Source organism: Tamandua tetradactyla, chromosome 3 (assembly GCF_023851605.1).
Source record: "Tamandua tetradactyla isolate mTamTet1 chromosome 3, mTamTet1.pri, whole genome shotgun sequence".
NCBI lineage: Eukaryota > Metazoa > Chordata > Mammalia > Pilosa > Myrmecophagidae > Tamandua > Tamandua tetradactyla.
Window position 1 is genome coordinate 25,161,822 of NC_135329.1, and position 19,013 is coordinate 25,180,834.

Sequence of the window (19,013 nt, forward strand, 5' to 3'; positions counted from 1 at the left end):
CACCATTAGGAAACATTGTCCTTATCTCACAATGAAAGTTTGAGGCCTTAATTTTTTTATTTTTTTCTTTTCGATTTCAGAAGAGAAGTAAGGGAGGATAAAACTGGGTCTATTGTGGAGACCACATCTTCATTCTTCCTGGGACATCTCAGCTACTGGCAGTAGCTACCATGTCATTGGTTCTGCTTTCTATACTCTGGATCATTGTCCAAACTCAAGGTAAGCACTAATATATTGGCATTTTATATAAAAATAAAATGTTTCAATGAATTTTAAAAGATACCCTTAATGGAATGTTTGCAGAACATGGAAGCTGACTTAAATAAAGATATTCAAAGACCACTAATGTTTGCATTTTTTTGGTATTTATTTTTTCTAAAAATGAAAGACGTATATATTAATATTGCTTTTTGAGTTAAAACATTTTAAAACACTAGGTAAAACATGTCCCTAAAAACACTATATAAAACATATATTCTATAATTTTCCTATTTTTTCAAATTGTCATATACTTCACCAAATAATAAATTTTGTGTTTACCCAGTATTTCCCAAATGGTTGAACCAAAAGTTATTTTACTATTCCTCTATTGATTATGAGCTTTCTTAGCATCTTCATGTATCTTGGCATTTAAAAATTATCTTCATTTTAGAATATTCCCTGAAGAAAGATTCTCAGAAGTGGAATTATAGGGTTCAAAGAATTAGTCCTGGAAAAATATTTATTTATTTGAGGTTGATGTTGATTGGTTGATGTGACAATTCGATAACCATGTTGCACACATGTATTATATCACCAATAAATCAAGCTTATTCCATCACTGGTTATTTTTCTTCTAGCCACATAATGTGTATGTTAAAACTCAAATGCTTTGAATATGCACATTTCCATGGATAAACACATCTGGGGAAAATCCTACGCAGAAGCAGGTAAAGGGTATAAGTAAGGAGTTACTTGAGCTTACCACAATATTATCACTTACTTAATGGTGTGCAAAAGTTGTATATATAGGTCTCACTCTATAACCCTTGTATTTCTTATATATTCTCTTCACATTGCCCAGCTTTGATATTGTACCCAAAGAAAGAATAAAATATAATAATTATTAAACTAATAGTTATCCTATTTATGTACAGCTCGATGGAAGTTTTTAAAATCAATTGACTCAATGCATATAAAATCTGTGCTTATATACAAGATGTTGTGATTGGCATAATATTTTAGGGAGGATGTCTTTGAAATTATAGCTTTTATTCAATAATCTGGCTAGTTCCATCATTTCATTTTCAAAAACACACAGCCCAAGGTAATGCCAGAAGACCAATTTTCACACAGAAATTAAGTTCATTTATTCATGAGAACATCCTAACCATCTCCAACATCATCTGCAACAAAATGTGAATCTTTAACATTTTCTACCCCATACAGAGATAATCATTTATTCAAAGACACAATTTGGCCATAAGCTGTCCTAGCATGGGTGGCAGAGAAAACATCAAATGTAAAATTAGGTTTAAATTAGACATAAATGCATTATTATGTTAAAGTAAAATTAGTTGACCATCTGAACAGCTTGTTCTTGTGCTGCCTGGTAGAAAATTGATTGTATGTCAAGAAGATTTACAAACAAATAATGAAAGGATTATTTAATTGAAGTTTAAAAATTGCTAATGTCTCTTTTTTTCTTATTCCTCACAGAGACCTCCCCAAAACTTATCTTATTGCTGCATATTCCTTGAAAGGTGGAACTTTCCTTTATATAGCTTTTTCCCCTCTAAATTCTTTTCAAAAACCACTGAAATTGTTCTGATTCTGACTATGGTCTGCAGAATCAACAGTGCCCAAATTAGTCTGAATTTTTAAACATCTGTCCATGATAGTTAACAATAAAGCCATTATTTTAGGATATGTTCATTAGGCTATAATTAACTAGATAATTTTATACTTGTCTATTTCCATTTTTTCCTATACATGATTTTTTCTGGTTATTCATTCTTCTTTCAGAATCATAACATTATGGAAATGCCATGGAATTCTGATAAAGATGGTCTTACCATCATTATCAAAGGCACATAAGACCCCCCCTTCTATGGTCAAACAAACTTGTACCCATTAATATGCCAAGCAAAAAGAACTTCAGCATTATATTTGGTTTTGTGTTATGTGTATGAAACCATGCTTAAAGTTTCTTGGTGGGTGTTTGAAGAGGTTTTACTTGGTGTTCTATATTCACTAATCTGTCACTGCTTGATACCGTGCTTATCCCTCCTATAATTGAAATATCTGTGCTATCTTAACTTAATATTTTCATTTGTCTCCTTGATCCCCATTCCTTCTCATATGCTCAAGCACGTTGCTTTAACAATTTCTACTTCTTCCCTTCTTTATCTATTTCATACTCTTTATTAAATCATTTCCATAAGCACACAAAAATGCTATTAAATCTCCTAATTAAAAACAAAATTATTCTTAATACTTTTCCTTTCTCCCCTGCCAGTTAACATGCTTTTTCTCTCCCCTCTGCAGTAAAAATCCTTGAAGGAGCTGTCACTTTGCCTCCAATTCCTCTTGCTTCTATTTCTTCTATTCCTGCTTCAACAGAGTTTTCATCCCCATCAGAATTGTTCTTACTACTACTTCATTGATGTTAAATGCAGTGAACATTTTCCAAGCAGCCTTTTATATATCAAACTCTCTCTATAGAGATAAATAATGTGCTATTGTTACTGGGTACAAAACACAAAGTTCTTGAAAAAGCCTCTCAGGCTTTATACAATCTGTTCATCCCCATAAACAATCTATTTGCATTTCCTCCTTTCCCTCCTCACTCCAGTCCAGGCAAAGGTCTTGTGGTTTCTTAAACACAGTATTCAGTTTCCCATATTAGGGCCTTATTGATGGCTGTTCTCTCCTATCTGGAACTCTCTTTCTCCAAATACTCACATGGTTCATTACCTTCTCTTTGTTAAATCTTGACTTGAATATGACCTTTCAGTGTGGTTATGCTGATTGTCCTCTTAAAAATGACAACACTCACTCCTACTCCAGCACGACAATCCCCTTTACTGAGATATCTTTTATCTCCACCATACTTATCACCTTCCAACCTCTAGGTGATTTAATTATTTGCAAGGTTTACACAGCCAAAATTTTAGATTTCAACGACTTAATACTTAAGAAATTTTGTAGGCAAATTCTAATGACAAAACAAGCATAATTCTTCATTATTGTCATGATGAAGAATAAATTAGTGATTGTGGAGCCTTTCCTGAGAATAATTTTCAGGATTTTTTTTTTTTTTTTAATTTTGGAGGCAGGGAAGCTGACAGGGCTTTCACCACAGAGGGAAATAGACATAAAAAGTAATAGCAGAGGTCTCTGAGGATGACTTAGGTCTTTGAGGAGCACTGCGAGCAAGAAGGAACTGTCTTATCACAGATAGAATGTCTGGACTCAACACCTCTAATCTAATTCAAGACCCATCCTTTCCTGTCTTGGTGGTGCAGAGTTTATATATGCTGAGAGATATACTGAAAGGCCATACAGAGCCGTGTTTTATCATCCTTGCTTCTTTCTAGAATGGGAGAGGAGGCTAAAGAATATATGTATATATATATTTTGTTGTTGTTGTTGTTGTCATCAAAGCTGCAACTGGAGAATGAACTTGTTCTTCTCCCTTTTGCCTTCTATATGATGATTTAGATTTTCACATGCTTGCAACAAACCAATTAGCCAAAAAAGCCCTTTAATCTTTTATATTAATATTATCTCTTTCTCTAGCAATGACCATAAGGCAAACACCGGAATTAAATCTCTTTGAAGTGGTTCATCCTAAAAAGCTTCATATTTTACACAAAAGAGAGACAAACAACAACCAGACAGAGAATCCTGGCAAAGAGGTAAGCAATGTGAACGACACTGATAGATTTTAGAATCATCTGACGAGACAATAAAGATTCTTTCACTAATAGAAGTGAAGTCAACATTTAATAGTTTAATCTTGGAGCGCATATATCCAGGTACCCTTTGTCCAGGGGAGAACACTGTACATCTCAGAAGGCTTTAACAGTTTAGCAGCAGGAAGGTATTTAACTTCCTCACTTCATCACAAAGAATAAAGTTGCTTGGACTTTTCTCCAGGGTTGTGGGCAAAGGAGTACAAAAACGGTAGCCATTTTCTAGAAAGAGATGTTTCTTGCCACCAAACTCTTGGCTTTCTCCCCAGCTCCCCCCTGCCAGTGAATTGCTTTTTTCTCAGCAATTTGTCTTTAATGGAAAATTCAACAATATATCTTTAAGTAATAAGACCTTTTTCTTATTGAGATTTTAACATTTGACTATAACACGGTAGCAAATAATTAACCCAATTTGTAATTTTATCTCATTTTATTCTTAGCAGATTTTTGATTTGCTTTCTTTAGCATATTTTGTTTAGTTCGTTAGTTTTGTTTTCAAAGTAAGGAAACCATGGACCTTATTTTTATCCCATTAAGGATCCATTATGATGCATAGAGGGACAATATGCTGGATATCAGCTAAATGATGAGTCTGTATCTAGAGGGTTAATTTAATCCTTAAATCTTTATTACCATTCACTTTTTGGAAGTCCATCTTGATTGACAATTTATGTTTTATTCTATATATTTTAAAGGCATGAGAACTAATGATTTTATCATGAATGCATTTGTATTATTGTTCTTATGTATGGTATGTGTCATTTTATTGACATTATCTTAGATAGATTTATAAATTCAAAATGTTTTATTTAATTTTACCATAAAATATTTTTAGGAAAGATATGAGCCTGAAGTTCAATATCAGATTATATTAAATGGAGAAAAAGTCACTCTTTACCTACAAAAAAACAAGTAAGTAACATTCCCTGATGGTATAATCACTAGATTCTTCCGAAAAGAGGCAGGAAAAAAAAAACGTTATTCGATGTGGCTTGAGATAGAACACATGAGGCATATTGAGTTTTAGATGTTATTAGTTTGTGCTAACGTTATCTGAAAATGTTACTAAGAAATTATATGAAAAGTGTAAAACAAAGAGACTACGTATGTAAATGTTTTCTCCCTTGATGCTACTTGGAATTTATGGAAAAAGTCTTCTCTACTAAGATAACACAAACCTTTGGTGTAAATTTCCATTATTTTTATAAGAACATATGATCAAAGCTGATGCAAGATACCCTGGTTTTAAGATACATATCAGGGGATGGCCCTCCGCCAAGCTCTACAGCATCATAAACGTGCCTGAATACAGTAGTCTCTTAGGCATATTTGTGACCCAGCACCCTTTAAAGATTCTGTAGAGGATATATCCTAGGTGCAAAGAATCTCTAAATAACCCATGCGAAGAAAAGAAACCTGAAGCTGAAAAGTGGCTAAGGGATTTATTACTTCAGACCTAACGGGTATAATCAATGATTTGATTTGCTTCAGCAGCAGAGTTCTAATATTGGAAAAGGAGCAGCAGGTCAGAATGTCAGTTGGTACTCATTGTAGATATTATTTTTCTTTTAAAGCTGAACACTAAGTCAGGAAAATCAGCCTCTATTTATTGCCACTGAGACTGTGTCTTGTGGCTTTCTCCTTTCAACAGGTACCTCCTGGGGCCAGACTATATGGAAACACACTATTCATCCAGAGGAGAGAAGATCACCACAAGCCCTCAGAACCTGGTAGGGTTTGAAAGTTTTCTGCGATCTTCAATTTATTTTATGGTTCATAGATTCAAGGACAACTTTAAAATAATTAAAAGATTCGAAAGCAAGGGATTCACCTACAACCAGACAGCACTGCAGTCATGGTCAGCTTTTAAAAGGTAGGAGTTGTAGGAGGCTTTCAAGTAGTGTGTTTTTAAAAGCAACTGACAGATCACTAGCCCCTGAGACTATCTTATTCATAGGTTAGAAGAATATTTCCTCTCTTCTTTCTAACTGAAATATCATGCCACTATTTACCATTTTCTGAAGATATTTACATTTATCCTAGGGTCAGCAATTAGAATATCAATTATTTAATTGATATATTTTTTACATCTGATTAAACTGCCATCCTACAGATTATGCCAGAGCTGAAATGATGAAACTATTGCCAAAGGAAGAATAGGAAGAGAAAATAAAATGTCTCAATCATGATATGTTTGTTCCAAGCCAAGTGAGATGCATAGAGCCATCCTCTGAGGCCCCTCAAATATGTACGTCTCTATGAAAAACAAGTCATAGAGATGCACATGTACATTTCACCACAAAATGCCTCATTTTTCCTTTCTTGCATCAAAATTCTCATTTCATGGATATCCAGATTTTTGCTAAAGCTGTCCTCAAAAGATAGTAGTATCTGAGAGGCTAATTCATGTCAAAGTATGAATAGCTGGTTATAACTTAATGTGATATCTTTTCTCTGAGAAAATGCTTGTGGATGACAAGGTTTATTCTAAAGGAAAGAAAAACATGGCTGGAACTTCAGGCCCTGATGCAAATCAATTTATTCCAAACTAGAGTTTGTTCATTAGCTTTCTTTTATCATTCCAAGTAAGTATTCCCCTTGCCATTTTTGAGTCTCTGTGTGTAGACAAGTGCCCTGGATTTTGGTGTTGGCAAAGGGATTCCCGTAAAAGACAAATTAAGGGGGTGCAAGGGTAGTTCAGTGGTAGAATCCTCGCCTACCATGTGGAAGACCTGGGTTTGATTCTCAGCCATGCACTTCCCAAACAAGCGAACAAAGAAACCAACAAAAAGTGAACAAACAAAGATTCAACAAATGGTGCTGCAGTAACAGGATACTCACATGGAAAAAGACTGAAATATGACCCCACCATATAGCATATAAAAATAGACAAATTAAAAATGTGAATTGGACCAATTAGACGGTCAGCCTTTTGAGAATTCCAGGCTTTAGAAAAATGGGTGCCTCATTTACTGTGTGATGAATAGTGTCATTGGGAGTCAGCATAGGGAGTTACATTCTTGAAGATTGTCCCTCACACATGACAGCACCCCAGTAGTAGGTCCCAAGGATCAACTACTTCTTAAATGCAACTACCACTTTCACCACAACATGCTAATATTCAACTTCCCTGGATTATTCCATAGTAAAAATTAGCATCAGAAGGATGGCTCAGCCACCCAATGTGGACATTTTCTAGGGTCAGCTGTGGAGCAATTGAGGAAACAAGTGAGGTTCTCAGTGTTTCTTGTTTCTGGGAACTGGTATGGATGACATCACTATTTGAAACACTTTGCAAACAGCCTTCACCAAAACAATGCTACATATTCTTGCAATTAAAAAAAATTCTAAAGTGCAATTTCTTTTTTTTTCACCCCCAGGAACACTGTTACTATGAAGGGCACATACAAAATGAAGAGGATTCTGTTGCCAGCATTAGTACTTGTGATGGGTTGAGGTGAGAGGCACTTACAAAAACATTAAACTTTGAGCACGATTTTGTTGCACTAAACTGAACCTCTCTGAACATTAAACTTTGAGCATGATTTTGTTACACTAAACTGAGTCTTTCTGAACATTGTCTTCTTATTAAAATTTTACACATCCTAAAATGTCAAATATACATAGTTACAGTGAAGTATAAAGTATCGCCCTTACACTGATTTCATAATCTGCTGCCCTAGCGGAAGACAGTCCCAGCAATTTTAAATCAAGAGTGCCTCACCCTAGACCCTGAGCATAACTGAATCCATGCCCATGTTTATCCACCCCATTTCCTGGAAGCATTATTTGTTATTTTATAAAACATTCTATTCAGCACTTGTCCCAGTTGAACTTAATTTTTAAGTGTGTTTGTATATCTGTTTACTAAAGTAATGATTGCCAAATAGGGAAAATCTGAAAAGTTAGAAAAAGCACAAATAGAATTACACCCATGCCAAAGTTTCCCTCTAAGTGATCACTATTGTTAATGTTTATACATGTAGATAAAAGTATTTTACATGGTTGGGATATGAAAGAAAATATGACAAATAAAATAAACTATACTTAGTCATTCTACAACCTTAACATGGTGTCATAAACTTTTCCCCATATCATAAAATATCTTACATAGATGTAATTTTTAATGACCATGTTAGCCTCATAATATTCTATCATACGGATTCATTTTGTATTTCTGAACTACTTATCTTACTTGGAAGAGGGATTATGTATGGAAGAGGGATATACTGCTTTCTCCTCTCTGAGATTCTGGTACCCAAACCTTGATTTGTCTCTGTTCCTTGTTATATTCTTAAAATCTGGTAAGAAATATTTGTTCAAAACATGAGTAAATTGTGGGAAAATATTTAATGAACTCATGCTGTAAAGTCCATTTTAGCAATTCTTGTTCATAATTTTTTGGGTAAATAAGGTAGGTTTCAATTTAGTATTGACAATTACTGATTCAAATTTAAATGAGCAAAAGTTACCTGAAACTCTAGGAATGAAAACTATGTATGACACTGAGATGAGTAGGAGAGGTATCAGTTCATTCTGGTTAGCTTGTATGACTGCATGGAAAGAAACCCTGAAATACAAATTTCTCCACAGGGGATACTTCACACATCGTAATCAAAGATACCAGATAAAGCCTTTGCAAAGCACCAACCAAGAAGAGCATGCTGTCCTCACATATAACCTGGAGGAGCTAGACCCAGCTAATCAAACCTGCAGCAGGAGAAATGTTGGCAGGAAAGGAGGACCTATCCGAACCATTAGGTCCCTCAGTAGTCTAAAAGTGAGTATAGCTCCTTTAAGACCATTTATTTAAATCATCGACTGGTATACTTGAAGCCTGCCCATTCTTCACTGATTCTTCAATTTAATTTTCCTTAGAGGGGAAAAACATCTCTTTGTAAGCGTTTGAATCCTTCAGTATAAAGAATTATTAACAAGGTTGTTTTACTTTTTCTAAAGCAAGAAGATTTTCTTCAGGCGGAGAAATATCTTGATCTCTTTTTGGTCCTGGATAATGCCTTTGTAAGTATGCAATATGTGTTCCTTGGCCAATGAAGCCAACTCTTAAATTTGCTTAGCAGGAGAAGGAAAGCAGCAAGCTATTTTAGCCAACAGCACAGAGGCTCTCCAACTGATTGTCTTGTATATTCTTTCTGCATTGCCAGCAATAGTTTTCACTCACTTACCCCCTTTAATATCTGTCTGCTACCAAAATATTCAGATGTTGTCAATATGCATAACACTAGGTAGCTACAGGAAATTAATCGCAATAATGAAAAAAAACCAAACGGGTTATTACAATGTTTCTGAAAATTCTAACTATATTTTGTAAATATAAAGTAAACACAAACCATATATACCTTACAAATTATATTTATATGTACAGAAAAAATACCAGAGTCAGTGTTTCTACCTAGTAAATTTTGCTTTATAATCAAATTTTAACAATATTGAGTTGATTTTAAGACACCAACAATTATTTATTTGACTTAAATATGAAAAATATTGAAATTTTAATTGAATGTCTAATTTTCTCTGATCAAAAAATCTTTTAAATTTGAAGCAAAATTTGATGACACACAGGATTTTATACAAGACAAACACAGAATGAGTAGATGGTAATTATATTGAAAAGGAATTTTTAAAAATGTGAAATCCTGGCCCCATCAGCTCTTTTGCTTTAATTTTCTCTTCTATTTAAATTTTGCATTTTTTACAGTATAACATGTATAACGGAAATATAACTATGATGCGAAGCTTTGTGTTTGATGTCATAAACCTACTCAATATGGTAAGTTTCATTCAAATATTTCCACTTGGGATCTGGGGCTTCCTACTGATGTTACCAAATAAGGGGAGGAGAGGATCACAAGGTTAGAAGTTCTGGGAAACTGAGCAGAACAAGGATGAACATCAAAGTAAAATTGCATATATTCTAATCAAGGCAACTTCTAGGATTCCTGTTTTCAAAATGGAGTACATTTATTCATCACTCATGGTCAGCAAAATATCTAAGACATTTAATGACTCCTGAACGTTTCATTAAGAAAAATGCTCTTTCCACAGATTTATAATACCATTGATGTGCAAGTGGCCTTAGTCGGTTTGGAAATCTGGTCTGATAGTGATAAGATAAAGGTAGTTCCCAACATAGGCACCACTTTTAACAACTTCCTGAGTTGGCATCAATCTAACTTGAAGAAAATGAAGATCCATGACCATGCTCAACTACTCAGGTGAGCACATGCAGTCCAGTGCATGTAGGCAGGGGGGATACTCATTCACAATGTTTCTTGGCAGAAATTCCTGTTCAAGGATACTTTCTTGACCAGTTGTCAGGGTACTGGAAGTTCTACCATTAGCAATTTATTTGTGTGATTACTGGAAGCCCTTGTCAGATCAATAAAATGGACTTTTAGATATGGGATAATTATCTGTAGTCATAATGGTGTAAAACAGTAGAAGCTTTTCCAGAGGACCAGCAAATATAAAAAAGACTAAGGCAGTAAGAGAACTCTATAAATAATGGACAGTAGCTAATGGTTCCAATGACTCAGATTCTGACAGTGTTTCTCTAATTTTCATACAGTGGAATTGGCTTCAATAATCGAAGAGTAGGGATGGCAGCTTCGAATTCCTTGTGTTCACCCTCTTCAGTTGCTGTTATTGAGGTTTGTAAACTTATAGCAAGGCTAGCTGTGTTTTTGCATAATGTATGAAAACTGACATAATGCCTTACACAGAGTTGGCACAATGAATATTTCTTGAATAAAGAAAAGTAGAAATGATCCTATTGAATCATTCCAGTGAACATTCCTTGGATTTTGAATCAGAATACTCCTTACTTTGGCAATCCCATAAGACTTCACTCTTTAGTTGGTATTAGAGAATGAGAGCAGAAAAAGTACCAAATGGGGATCGACATGCCCTCTGTGGCCTGAACAAACTCTATATTAGTCATCCACTATTTGATAGCCCTAGAGATTACGCAGATAAGGTACATGTGGTTGTCATTTGGCAAGGTCCTAGGTGCCATATATTAGTTTTTGGAGATATCTGAGTCCACAGTATGGTATCTTTTAATACTTCAGTGAAGAATGTAATGAACTCAATTTGATTATGTTGACTAAGACCACAATATCCATTAGATCAACAAATATTTATTGGGCATTGACTCAATGATTGGATTCACAGGACCCAACTATTTCAAATGTACATTCGGCATTTTGCAATCAGCAATGACAGGGAAAGGAGCTTGTGGCTCATTATCTTTCACCTGTATTTTATTTTAGTTCTACACATGGGCAATGACTAAGAAATAACTCAATAAAGTAAGAAGTAATGGATGCTTCTCTTTTTGTCCAGGCTAAAAAGAAGAATAATGTGGCTCTTGTGGCAGTAATGTCCCATGAGTTGGGCCATGTTCTTGGTATGCCTGATATTCCATATTACATCAAGTGTCCCTCTGGGAGTTGTGCAATGAATCAATATCTGAGGTGAGATTTTGTCACCCTGGAGAAAAAATATACCTTAAGAACCTTAAAAAATTTAGATGTAGTCTGCATATGTTAACTAGATATAGTTTACTAGATATAGTTTACTTAACTATATCTCATTTAACTCTCTAATCTCTTGATGGACAGATTTTGCCTGCTGTCAGGACCGAATCTCTATGATTTTCAACTATGACAAGATAGGACTTAAAAGTGAATTGACTACATCATTTTAACTTAAAATATTTTCTAAAAAAATATGAATACAATTTAGATGACAGCATATTCATATATCCCCATTACCAACCACTCAATCAATCCATTTTTTTACACATTAATAATTTCCTGTTAATGCCAGACACTTGGCAAAGACTTGAGATTAAAAAAATGAATAAACATTATTTGCTCTTGAAGTGCTTGAAACATATTCACAGAACCTATAAGCCTGCAATTATTTACCCTCACTGGTCATGATAGCAAATGGTGAGGTTCACCACTATCACCATTTAGAATAGTATCAAATCCAAAGGGAGATTTAATTTTTTCCTGCTTTACAATTGGGTATCTAGGAAAATAATTTGTCTACTTAGTGTTGTGTGCATGCTCTCTCTCCTTCCACTGTGACAAAGTGCAGTCCTACACCTATATCAAATATGGTATTTCCACTGAACCAAGTAGTATAGTTAGATAAATCATATTCTCATGTACATTAATCATGTAAAAGCTGTGTCACTGTAAAGAATATTTTTTCTGATTTTTCTTCTGGTTACAGTTCAAAATTCCCAAAAGATTTCAGTATATCCTGCCGCTCACATTTTCAAAAATATCTTTTATCGAAAAAACCAAAGTGCCTCCTGCAAGCACCACCTCCTAAAAACATACTAACCAAGCCAGTGTGTGGGAACCAACTTCTGGAAGTGGGAGAAGACTGTGATTGTGGCTCTCCAAAGGTATGAAAACACTCACGCTTTAAAAAATTTATTAGGGTTTAAGACCTCTGCAGTTTTTCTTTTTTTTCATTTAAAACATATTTTTGGAAGTCCAGTTTACTTACACATGCTTAAAGAATTCAATAACAACTACTGAATTTTTATCAACTGTTTGTCAACTATCCTAGTAATATTAGTTGTTGTTGTTTTCCTTTCTCAATCTCTTAATATACTTCTACTTTGTAAAGTTGAGCCTCCTTTGGCTGTTTAGTGTGAAAAACACAGTTATAATGAAGAGTTGAGTTATTATCTTAATAAACTGGTGTTCTACTAATTTTTTATTCAGTTTCATATAATACTTATAAACAAGAACAGTGTGTGTGAGTGTGTGTGTGTTTATTACCAGTTATCATTATGAAGATTAAATGGGCTTGATAAGATAAATTGGGGATTTTTTCACTTTTTTCTCTATTTTTCAAACAGTTTGAATAGTATGGAAAAACTCTTCTTTGAGTATTGAATTAATTTATTTGAAGTTTTGAATTAATTTACCCGTAATACATCCAGACCAAATTTATCTGGGATAATTTTTTGACAAGCTTTTTTCTGGATTTTTAAGAAATTGTCTGTTTTACTCATCTTTTTCCTCATATGAAGTTTCCTGGGTCATTTCAAATAGCATTTGCATAGCACAGCAATTTAAAAAGTGGGGTTTCATTTCTATCTTGTAAGAGAATTCTATGACTCAAGTCTGTTGGAAAAACGATGTTTGACCCACTTTGAACACACGGTATACATTTTTAAGGATTGCACCAATCTTTGCTGTGAAGCCATGACCTGCAAATTGAAACCTGGAAACAACTGTGAGGAAGAAAATATGAACCATATCAGGTGAGACACTTATTTTGTTTTATTTTTCTAGCATTTTCTCACTTTTATTTAAGATTTGAGAAAGATGTGCCACTGAGTCCCATAATGTTCTAAAACGTAATGTGCATTACATTTTACAAACAACTGAGATTTGGAGAGGGGGAAAAAACACCATTATAAACATAGTGCATAGTTATATCTACATATACTAATGAGAGAAAGTGACTGCCTTGACGTCTAAGAGATTAGGACTGCTGAAATATGTGCTAAAAATTGTATAAATTCCTCTTGTGTAGTGATGAGTTTAATACAAATTAAGATGAGAACAAGAAAAGTTTATTTTGAAAGCCTCGTTGATGAACAAATTTGTTCTTGGTTAAGAGCCAATAGTTGTAATCTGCAAGGCAGTAAGAAAAATCAGTAGGATTTAAGAACACAGTGTAAGATTTGATTATTGTATCTTTGTCTAGTGTCTCAGTAAGCCAAAATCCACTAATTATATTTGCATTCTACACAATCTTACGTGTGCTCTATTAAGTCACCCAATTGTGGTAAATATGATACTTGTTTCAGTAAAAAATAGTCTCTAAACCTAAAAATGGCACAAAATAATCAAGACTAAGGCTGACTTATAGAAAAGGGATTATTCTCATTTCCCTTCAGAGAGATTGTAAAGAGAATAACTGACTCAAAGACCACCCACTATCATTTCCTCAGGAAACAGGCAAAGTCATGAGATGAGAACCATAACTCATTTAAATGGGTAAAAACGCATGTGTTTACTCATTTAACATAGCCTGCATGGCTGTGGTGAGAATCTACTCTGCAGGGAATTCTGGAAATCATGTTCTGCCACAGAGGCCAAATGCCTTAAAAAAAAAAAAATAACGTCAAATCCTTGATGGCTTGGAACGGTGGGTTGGCATGGATGTGTTCTCTGCTTTATTAGGAGGTCATGATGAGCAGTTTCATGTTCTAGAGGAGAAAACTGAACTTAGACTAAAGAGATTTAAATTCTGCCAATAACTAGCTCTGGGCATTAAGCCAAGTTATTTAATTAATTTTCTTACCTGTAAAATGGAGTTAATGATATTCTCTCTCAGTAGAGTTGTTAGTATGATTTAAATTCTATAAAATTTCATTATCATTGCTACATGATATTTTATAATTTATAATAACCCTGGCTTATAAACATTCTTTTTTTCTTTTAAACAGAGGGTGAATCAAAACATCCATAGTTATTGAGATGTTACCTTTTCAGGACAAGAATTAGAATTCTGATCTTGCCATAAATTTTGCATATTTGCACTATTGTACTTAAATGTATTGTGATGTTTACTTATCATTCTGCTTCTTATATGTTATCAGTCCAGCCACAGGTAAATCAATGCTCTTAGAGAAGTTGCCTATTCTTTTAGGCCTGGCTTTCAATATGTTTTTAAAGATCATGAAGCCATTTCTTAACTCTGATCTTCAAAGAACAAAAAGAATTAGCCTTTGCCAAAAACACTTCAAAATGCACTGCCAAATTATTCAGAGTCACCCAGGATTGTAAAATTACAAGTGATTTGCATTTTAACTCCACTTGCACTTTCCTCGTATAGCCTATGAAATAAAAAAATGCTTGATGAGTGAGTCCTCTGGTGGAAGAAAGGAAAGCAGAGATGCCTGTTTCATCATTCCTCAGTGTTCACTTCCCTTACTCTTATAAGCATAGTGTTTTTCTATATTATATCAGGATGCATTAAACATGAGCACTTCATTTTATCATGTATAATCCTCTATGGATCTCTTTTACCATCACATGTAAAATTTACTTTTGAAAAGTCTACATGGCTTACATTTTAATTTAGCCAACAAGTAGCTCTTTATTCATCATTAATTTACCAAACCTTAATGTGCAATGAATAAAAACATTTAACTTCTTGAGGATTTTCTGTGTGGTCATTTTCAAATGCAAATATTTTTAAGCTTCTAAGAAAATTTGTGTTACATGTTAAAGCAAATAGCCTTGTATAATTAGAAAAATATCCCCCTAATCATTTAACAATATCCATCCAGATAGCCAGGTAATGCTCTACTGGAATGAGAAGATACGATCATTTTCTCTTTTAATGTTCAAAATGCAAAGTCTTGAGGCCAGTCACATAAGAAGACTAAACTTCTTCCTGGGGTTTTCTTTTTTTAATGTTTTTAAAAAATTATTCAAATTTCCATGAATAAGTGTGTTGGGTGAACAGAAACTTAGACATACCTCTCAAGCATTTGAGATCAAAGGCCTCTCAGAAGAACCTACCTGCTGGTGATAGCCTTCTCCCCCTTTATTTCCTCACAGTCATTGGTGGGTTGGCAAAGCCAGTGCTGCAGGTGAGACTGAATGTTAGGTATTGTTGATAGCCATGCTGCATCCCCAGACCCCCTTCCCCTGCCCCAGAACTTGACTTGCCAAGATCTCCATTGCCTACTGGTCTGATTCAAACTTTCAACCAGTTCCTCCAAGAATGAAAATATTCCTTAAGGGGCATGTTCCTTCCTCCTCATAGTCATATCATTTTTTTTAATAGTAAAATTACCTGAGATACAAGGATTGTACCCAGTTGTGTGCTGGAGATGGCACGTACTAGCTCTGGGTACCAGTTGTTCAATATTCAGGAAAATTGTGAGCTGGTTGCTAAAGCACAGCCATTATTAAAAGCCAAACAATATAAATGTACATTTCAATAAATAGTGTTGAAAACAAAGAAAATACTCAATACTTACTTATTTCTAATTATTATACTCCATTTTATTAATTTATGCAGTTGTGGTTATTTAGGTCCTTTGTATCTGTATGATGGCAATGCCATTTAATGGTCTGCTAGCACATACCTCTTCCCAATTAACATTCAGTAATGTCACGTTGGTTGCTTGAAATCAACCATTGAGGGAGAATTTCATCACAAAAATAGGTGAATGTTACAAATTGGGGTTTGATTTATTGTTTTATTAATTGTACATACTTAAGAAAGTAATGGAGAAAATGTTGACAAAACCTAAAAGTGTGTCTCAAATATGGTCATTGCAATATACATAGCACAAACAATTGAAAGAATATACTCCTAGTATTGAAAGGCTATTATCCAATTCAGTGAAGAAATCACCCACATCTTTGATGAATGGGTTAAGTTCCAACATATGTTTTTGCTGTTTCAATTTCACTCATTAGCATAAACAAAATTATCAACCAATATCATATAAAAAATACACACATTCATCAATTGCAAATAATAGCTGTGGACACATGAGTCCAGCAGAATCAGTAAAAGCTTTCTGTGAGAATTGATTGACTATATGGTACTTGCAAGAAAGTGTATTGTATATTTTATTATTATTTTAAGTTTTGGCTATACATTATTTTTATTAGTAAAATTTACAAAAAAATGTATGTAGTTATATGCATACATGCATTTTTTCAGAGAGCCAGTTGATCATTTACTAGCAAATCACTGATAAGAACACTATAAACCCAAAGTTTTTAAGTAACACAATATGCAGCCATTTCCTCAAAGGCATGCCAATATCATCTTAATGGCCAATTCACGCATCATCCTTTGGCCTAAAAATATGGATTCTTTTGGTCTAAAAATATCCCCATCCCTTTGCCAATCTCTTCTCACCTAGTGAGCTAAGGGCAGGTGCACTTCTGGTCCTTCTCTCTCCCAGATAGTGTTTTGCTAAATGATCCCAGTTGGCTTTTCTGAAATTTGATCTTGAAATTTATTATGAAAAGATCTGCTTCTTTGGACAAACTGACTTAGAAATTTGGGCTATTTTTAAGAATGTATATAATTGACATTGTACCAGATTTGCCATGGAACTAATCGAACATCATAGAAATATTCAGAAAAAAATAGGATATTGCTATGGTAAAGAATTAGATACTAATTCTGGAAATTCTCAGATGGTTGGCATGTTGGTAGAATAAATATTTGGATGGTTTGCTTTTGCTGTTTTGGAATGTGATTACAGTCTGAAAGTTAAAAGTGATGTGTTTTTAACATCTAGAAATTGCTTTTCAAAGGCAAATTCTGTTTCCAACCAAACACAGAATATCACCATACATATGTTCAATGCCATAAATTTTTCTAAGTATTTTCATATCAGTTATTTAATTTGATTCTTTTTTAACTTATTTTATTGTATAGTATAACATATATACAAAGCAAATAAATAAAAGAGCAATAGGTTTCAAAGCACTCTTCAAAAAGTGGTTACAAGATAGATCCCAGAGTTTGTCATGGGCTACCATACAGTTTGCTCAGATTTTTCCATCTAGCTGCTCCAGATATAGGAGGCTAGAGGGCTTAAATACCTGTTTATCATCACAATCAACTTTTTTTCCTTCTTTGTTTGTGAACAATAACATATATACAAAACAGCTATAAATTTCAAAGCACAGCACCACAATCAGTTGTAGAACATATTTCAGACTTTGACATGGGTTACAATTTCACAATTTTAGGTTTTTACTTCTAGCTGCTCTAAAATACTGGAGACTAAAAGAGATATCAATTTAATGATTCAGCATTCATATTCATTTGTTAAGTCTTATCTTCTGTGTATAATTCCACCATCACCTTTGATCTTTCTGTACCTCTCTTTGGGGTTGTTTGGGCTATGGAAATTCTAAATTTTTTATACTGGAAGGGTCTGTCACTAATATGGGGTAGGGAGACGGAACTATCTGATGTTCTGGAGAGGCAGGGCTAGGTGTCAGGACTTATCTGGACTAGAGACCCATCTGGAGGTTGTAGGTTTCTGGAAAGTTACTCTAGTGTCTAGAACCCTTTTGGAATCCTTTATATTGCCGTAGGTGTTCTTTAGGATTGGCTGGAATGGTCTTGGTTGGGGGGGTGGCAGGTTATGGTAGGTAGCAAGGTCTACCTGAAACTTGTGTAAGAGCAACCTCCAGAGTAGCCTCTTGACTCTATTTGAACTTTCTCAGCCACTGATACTTTATTAATTATACTTATTTTCCCCCATTTGGTCAGGATGGAATTATTGATCTCACAGTGCCAGGTCTGGATTCATCCCTGGGAGTCCTCTCCCATGTCACCAGGGAGACTTTCACCCCTGAATGTCATGTCCCATGTAGCAGGGAGGGCAGTGATTTCACTTGCAGAGTTGGGCTTAGAGAGACTGAGGCCATATCTGAGAAACAGAGGTCCTCCAGAAGTAACTCTTAGGCATGCCTATAGGTAGTCTAAGCTTCTATGCTACCTACATAAGCTTCACAAGAGTAGCTTCACATGACTGAGGGCATGGCCTATTGACTTGGGTGTCTCTAAAGTTTGACACAGTATCTGGGGATTTCCTGATGTCAAAGTTCAATAGTTCCCTAGTCTTTCTCCTCTCTCTTAGGGGACTTTGCCAATACCTTTTGATTATCTGGTTAATATACTCTAGGATGTTTCCAGGAGTTACAATAATCCATAAGAACTAAAGGATCTGTTTCTCATTCTGTGCTCTCTGTGTTTCAGTTGTTCAAATAAGCTATACAGAAAGGTTAAATTAGATTATGCACTGCAGAAAATTTCAGTTCCAGACTAAATAAACCTTTCTTCCATTGGCCTCAAAGACTATGTGAGGTTCTAAAGTATAGACACTGCCTTCCTTACCCCGATGTTCTGAATTACTTTAACTCTAACCTGTTTGGCTTCATTCTTATCTCTAACTATCAGGTTATATATATAAAACAGTCTCTCAGAATCCAGAAATAATAATCA

At 34.5% G+C, this 19,013-nt stretch overlaps 1 protein-coding gene and 1 long non-coding RNA gene across 3 annotated transcripts in view; one reads left to right on the plus strand and one right to left on the minus strand.

Annotated features, from left to right (window-relative positions):
• ADAMDEC1 (ADAM like decysin 1) lies at window positions 1-15,175 on the plus strand. 2 transcript variants are annotated; one of them, XM_077152824.1, is made up of 14 exons: window positions 1-219; window positions 3,781-3,899; window positions 4,792-4,868; window positions 5,608-5,686; window positions 7,337-7,413; window positions 8,550-8,736; window positions 8,916-8,978; window positions 9,676-9,747; window positions 10,023-10,192; window positions 10,546-10,627; window positions 11,322-11,452; window positions 12,222-12,399; window positions 13,184-13,269; window positions 14,464-15,175. In XM_077152824.1, exons 1-14 carry the CDS (start codon window positions 171-173, stop codon window positions 14,468-14,470), a joined length of 1,377 nt encoding a protein of 458 aa, XP_077008939.1. In that variant the 5' UTR covers window positions 1-170; the 3' UTR covers window positions 14,471-15,175. The 2 variants fall into 2 exon arrangements, with proteins under 2 accessions (XP_077008939.1, XP_077008940.1); XM_077152825.1 differs by having other exon boundaries at window positions 14,853-15,175.
• The window catches only part of LOC143677159 (uncharacterized), a 20,148-nt gene continuing 14,706 nt past the window's right edge, over window positions 13,572-19,013 (minus strand). Inside the window, exons 3-4 of the long non-coding RNA XR_013172409.1 lie at window positions 15,545-15,609; window positions 13,572-13,645 (exon numbers count right to left, since the gene is read on the minus strand). This is a non-coding gene — a long non-coding RNA (uncharacterized LOC143677159). The remainder of the gene's footprint in view (window positions 13,646-15,544; window positions 15,610-19,013) is intronic.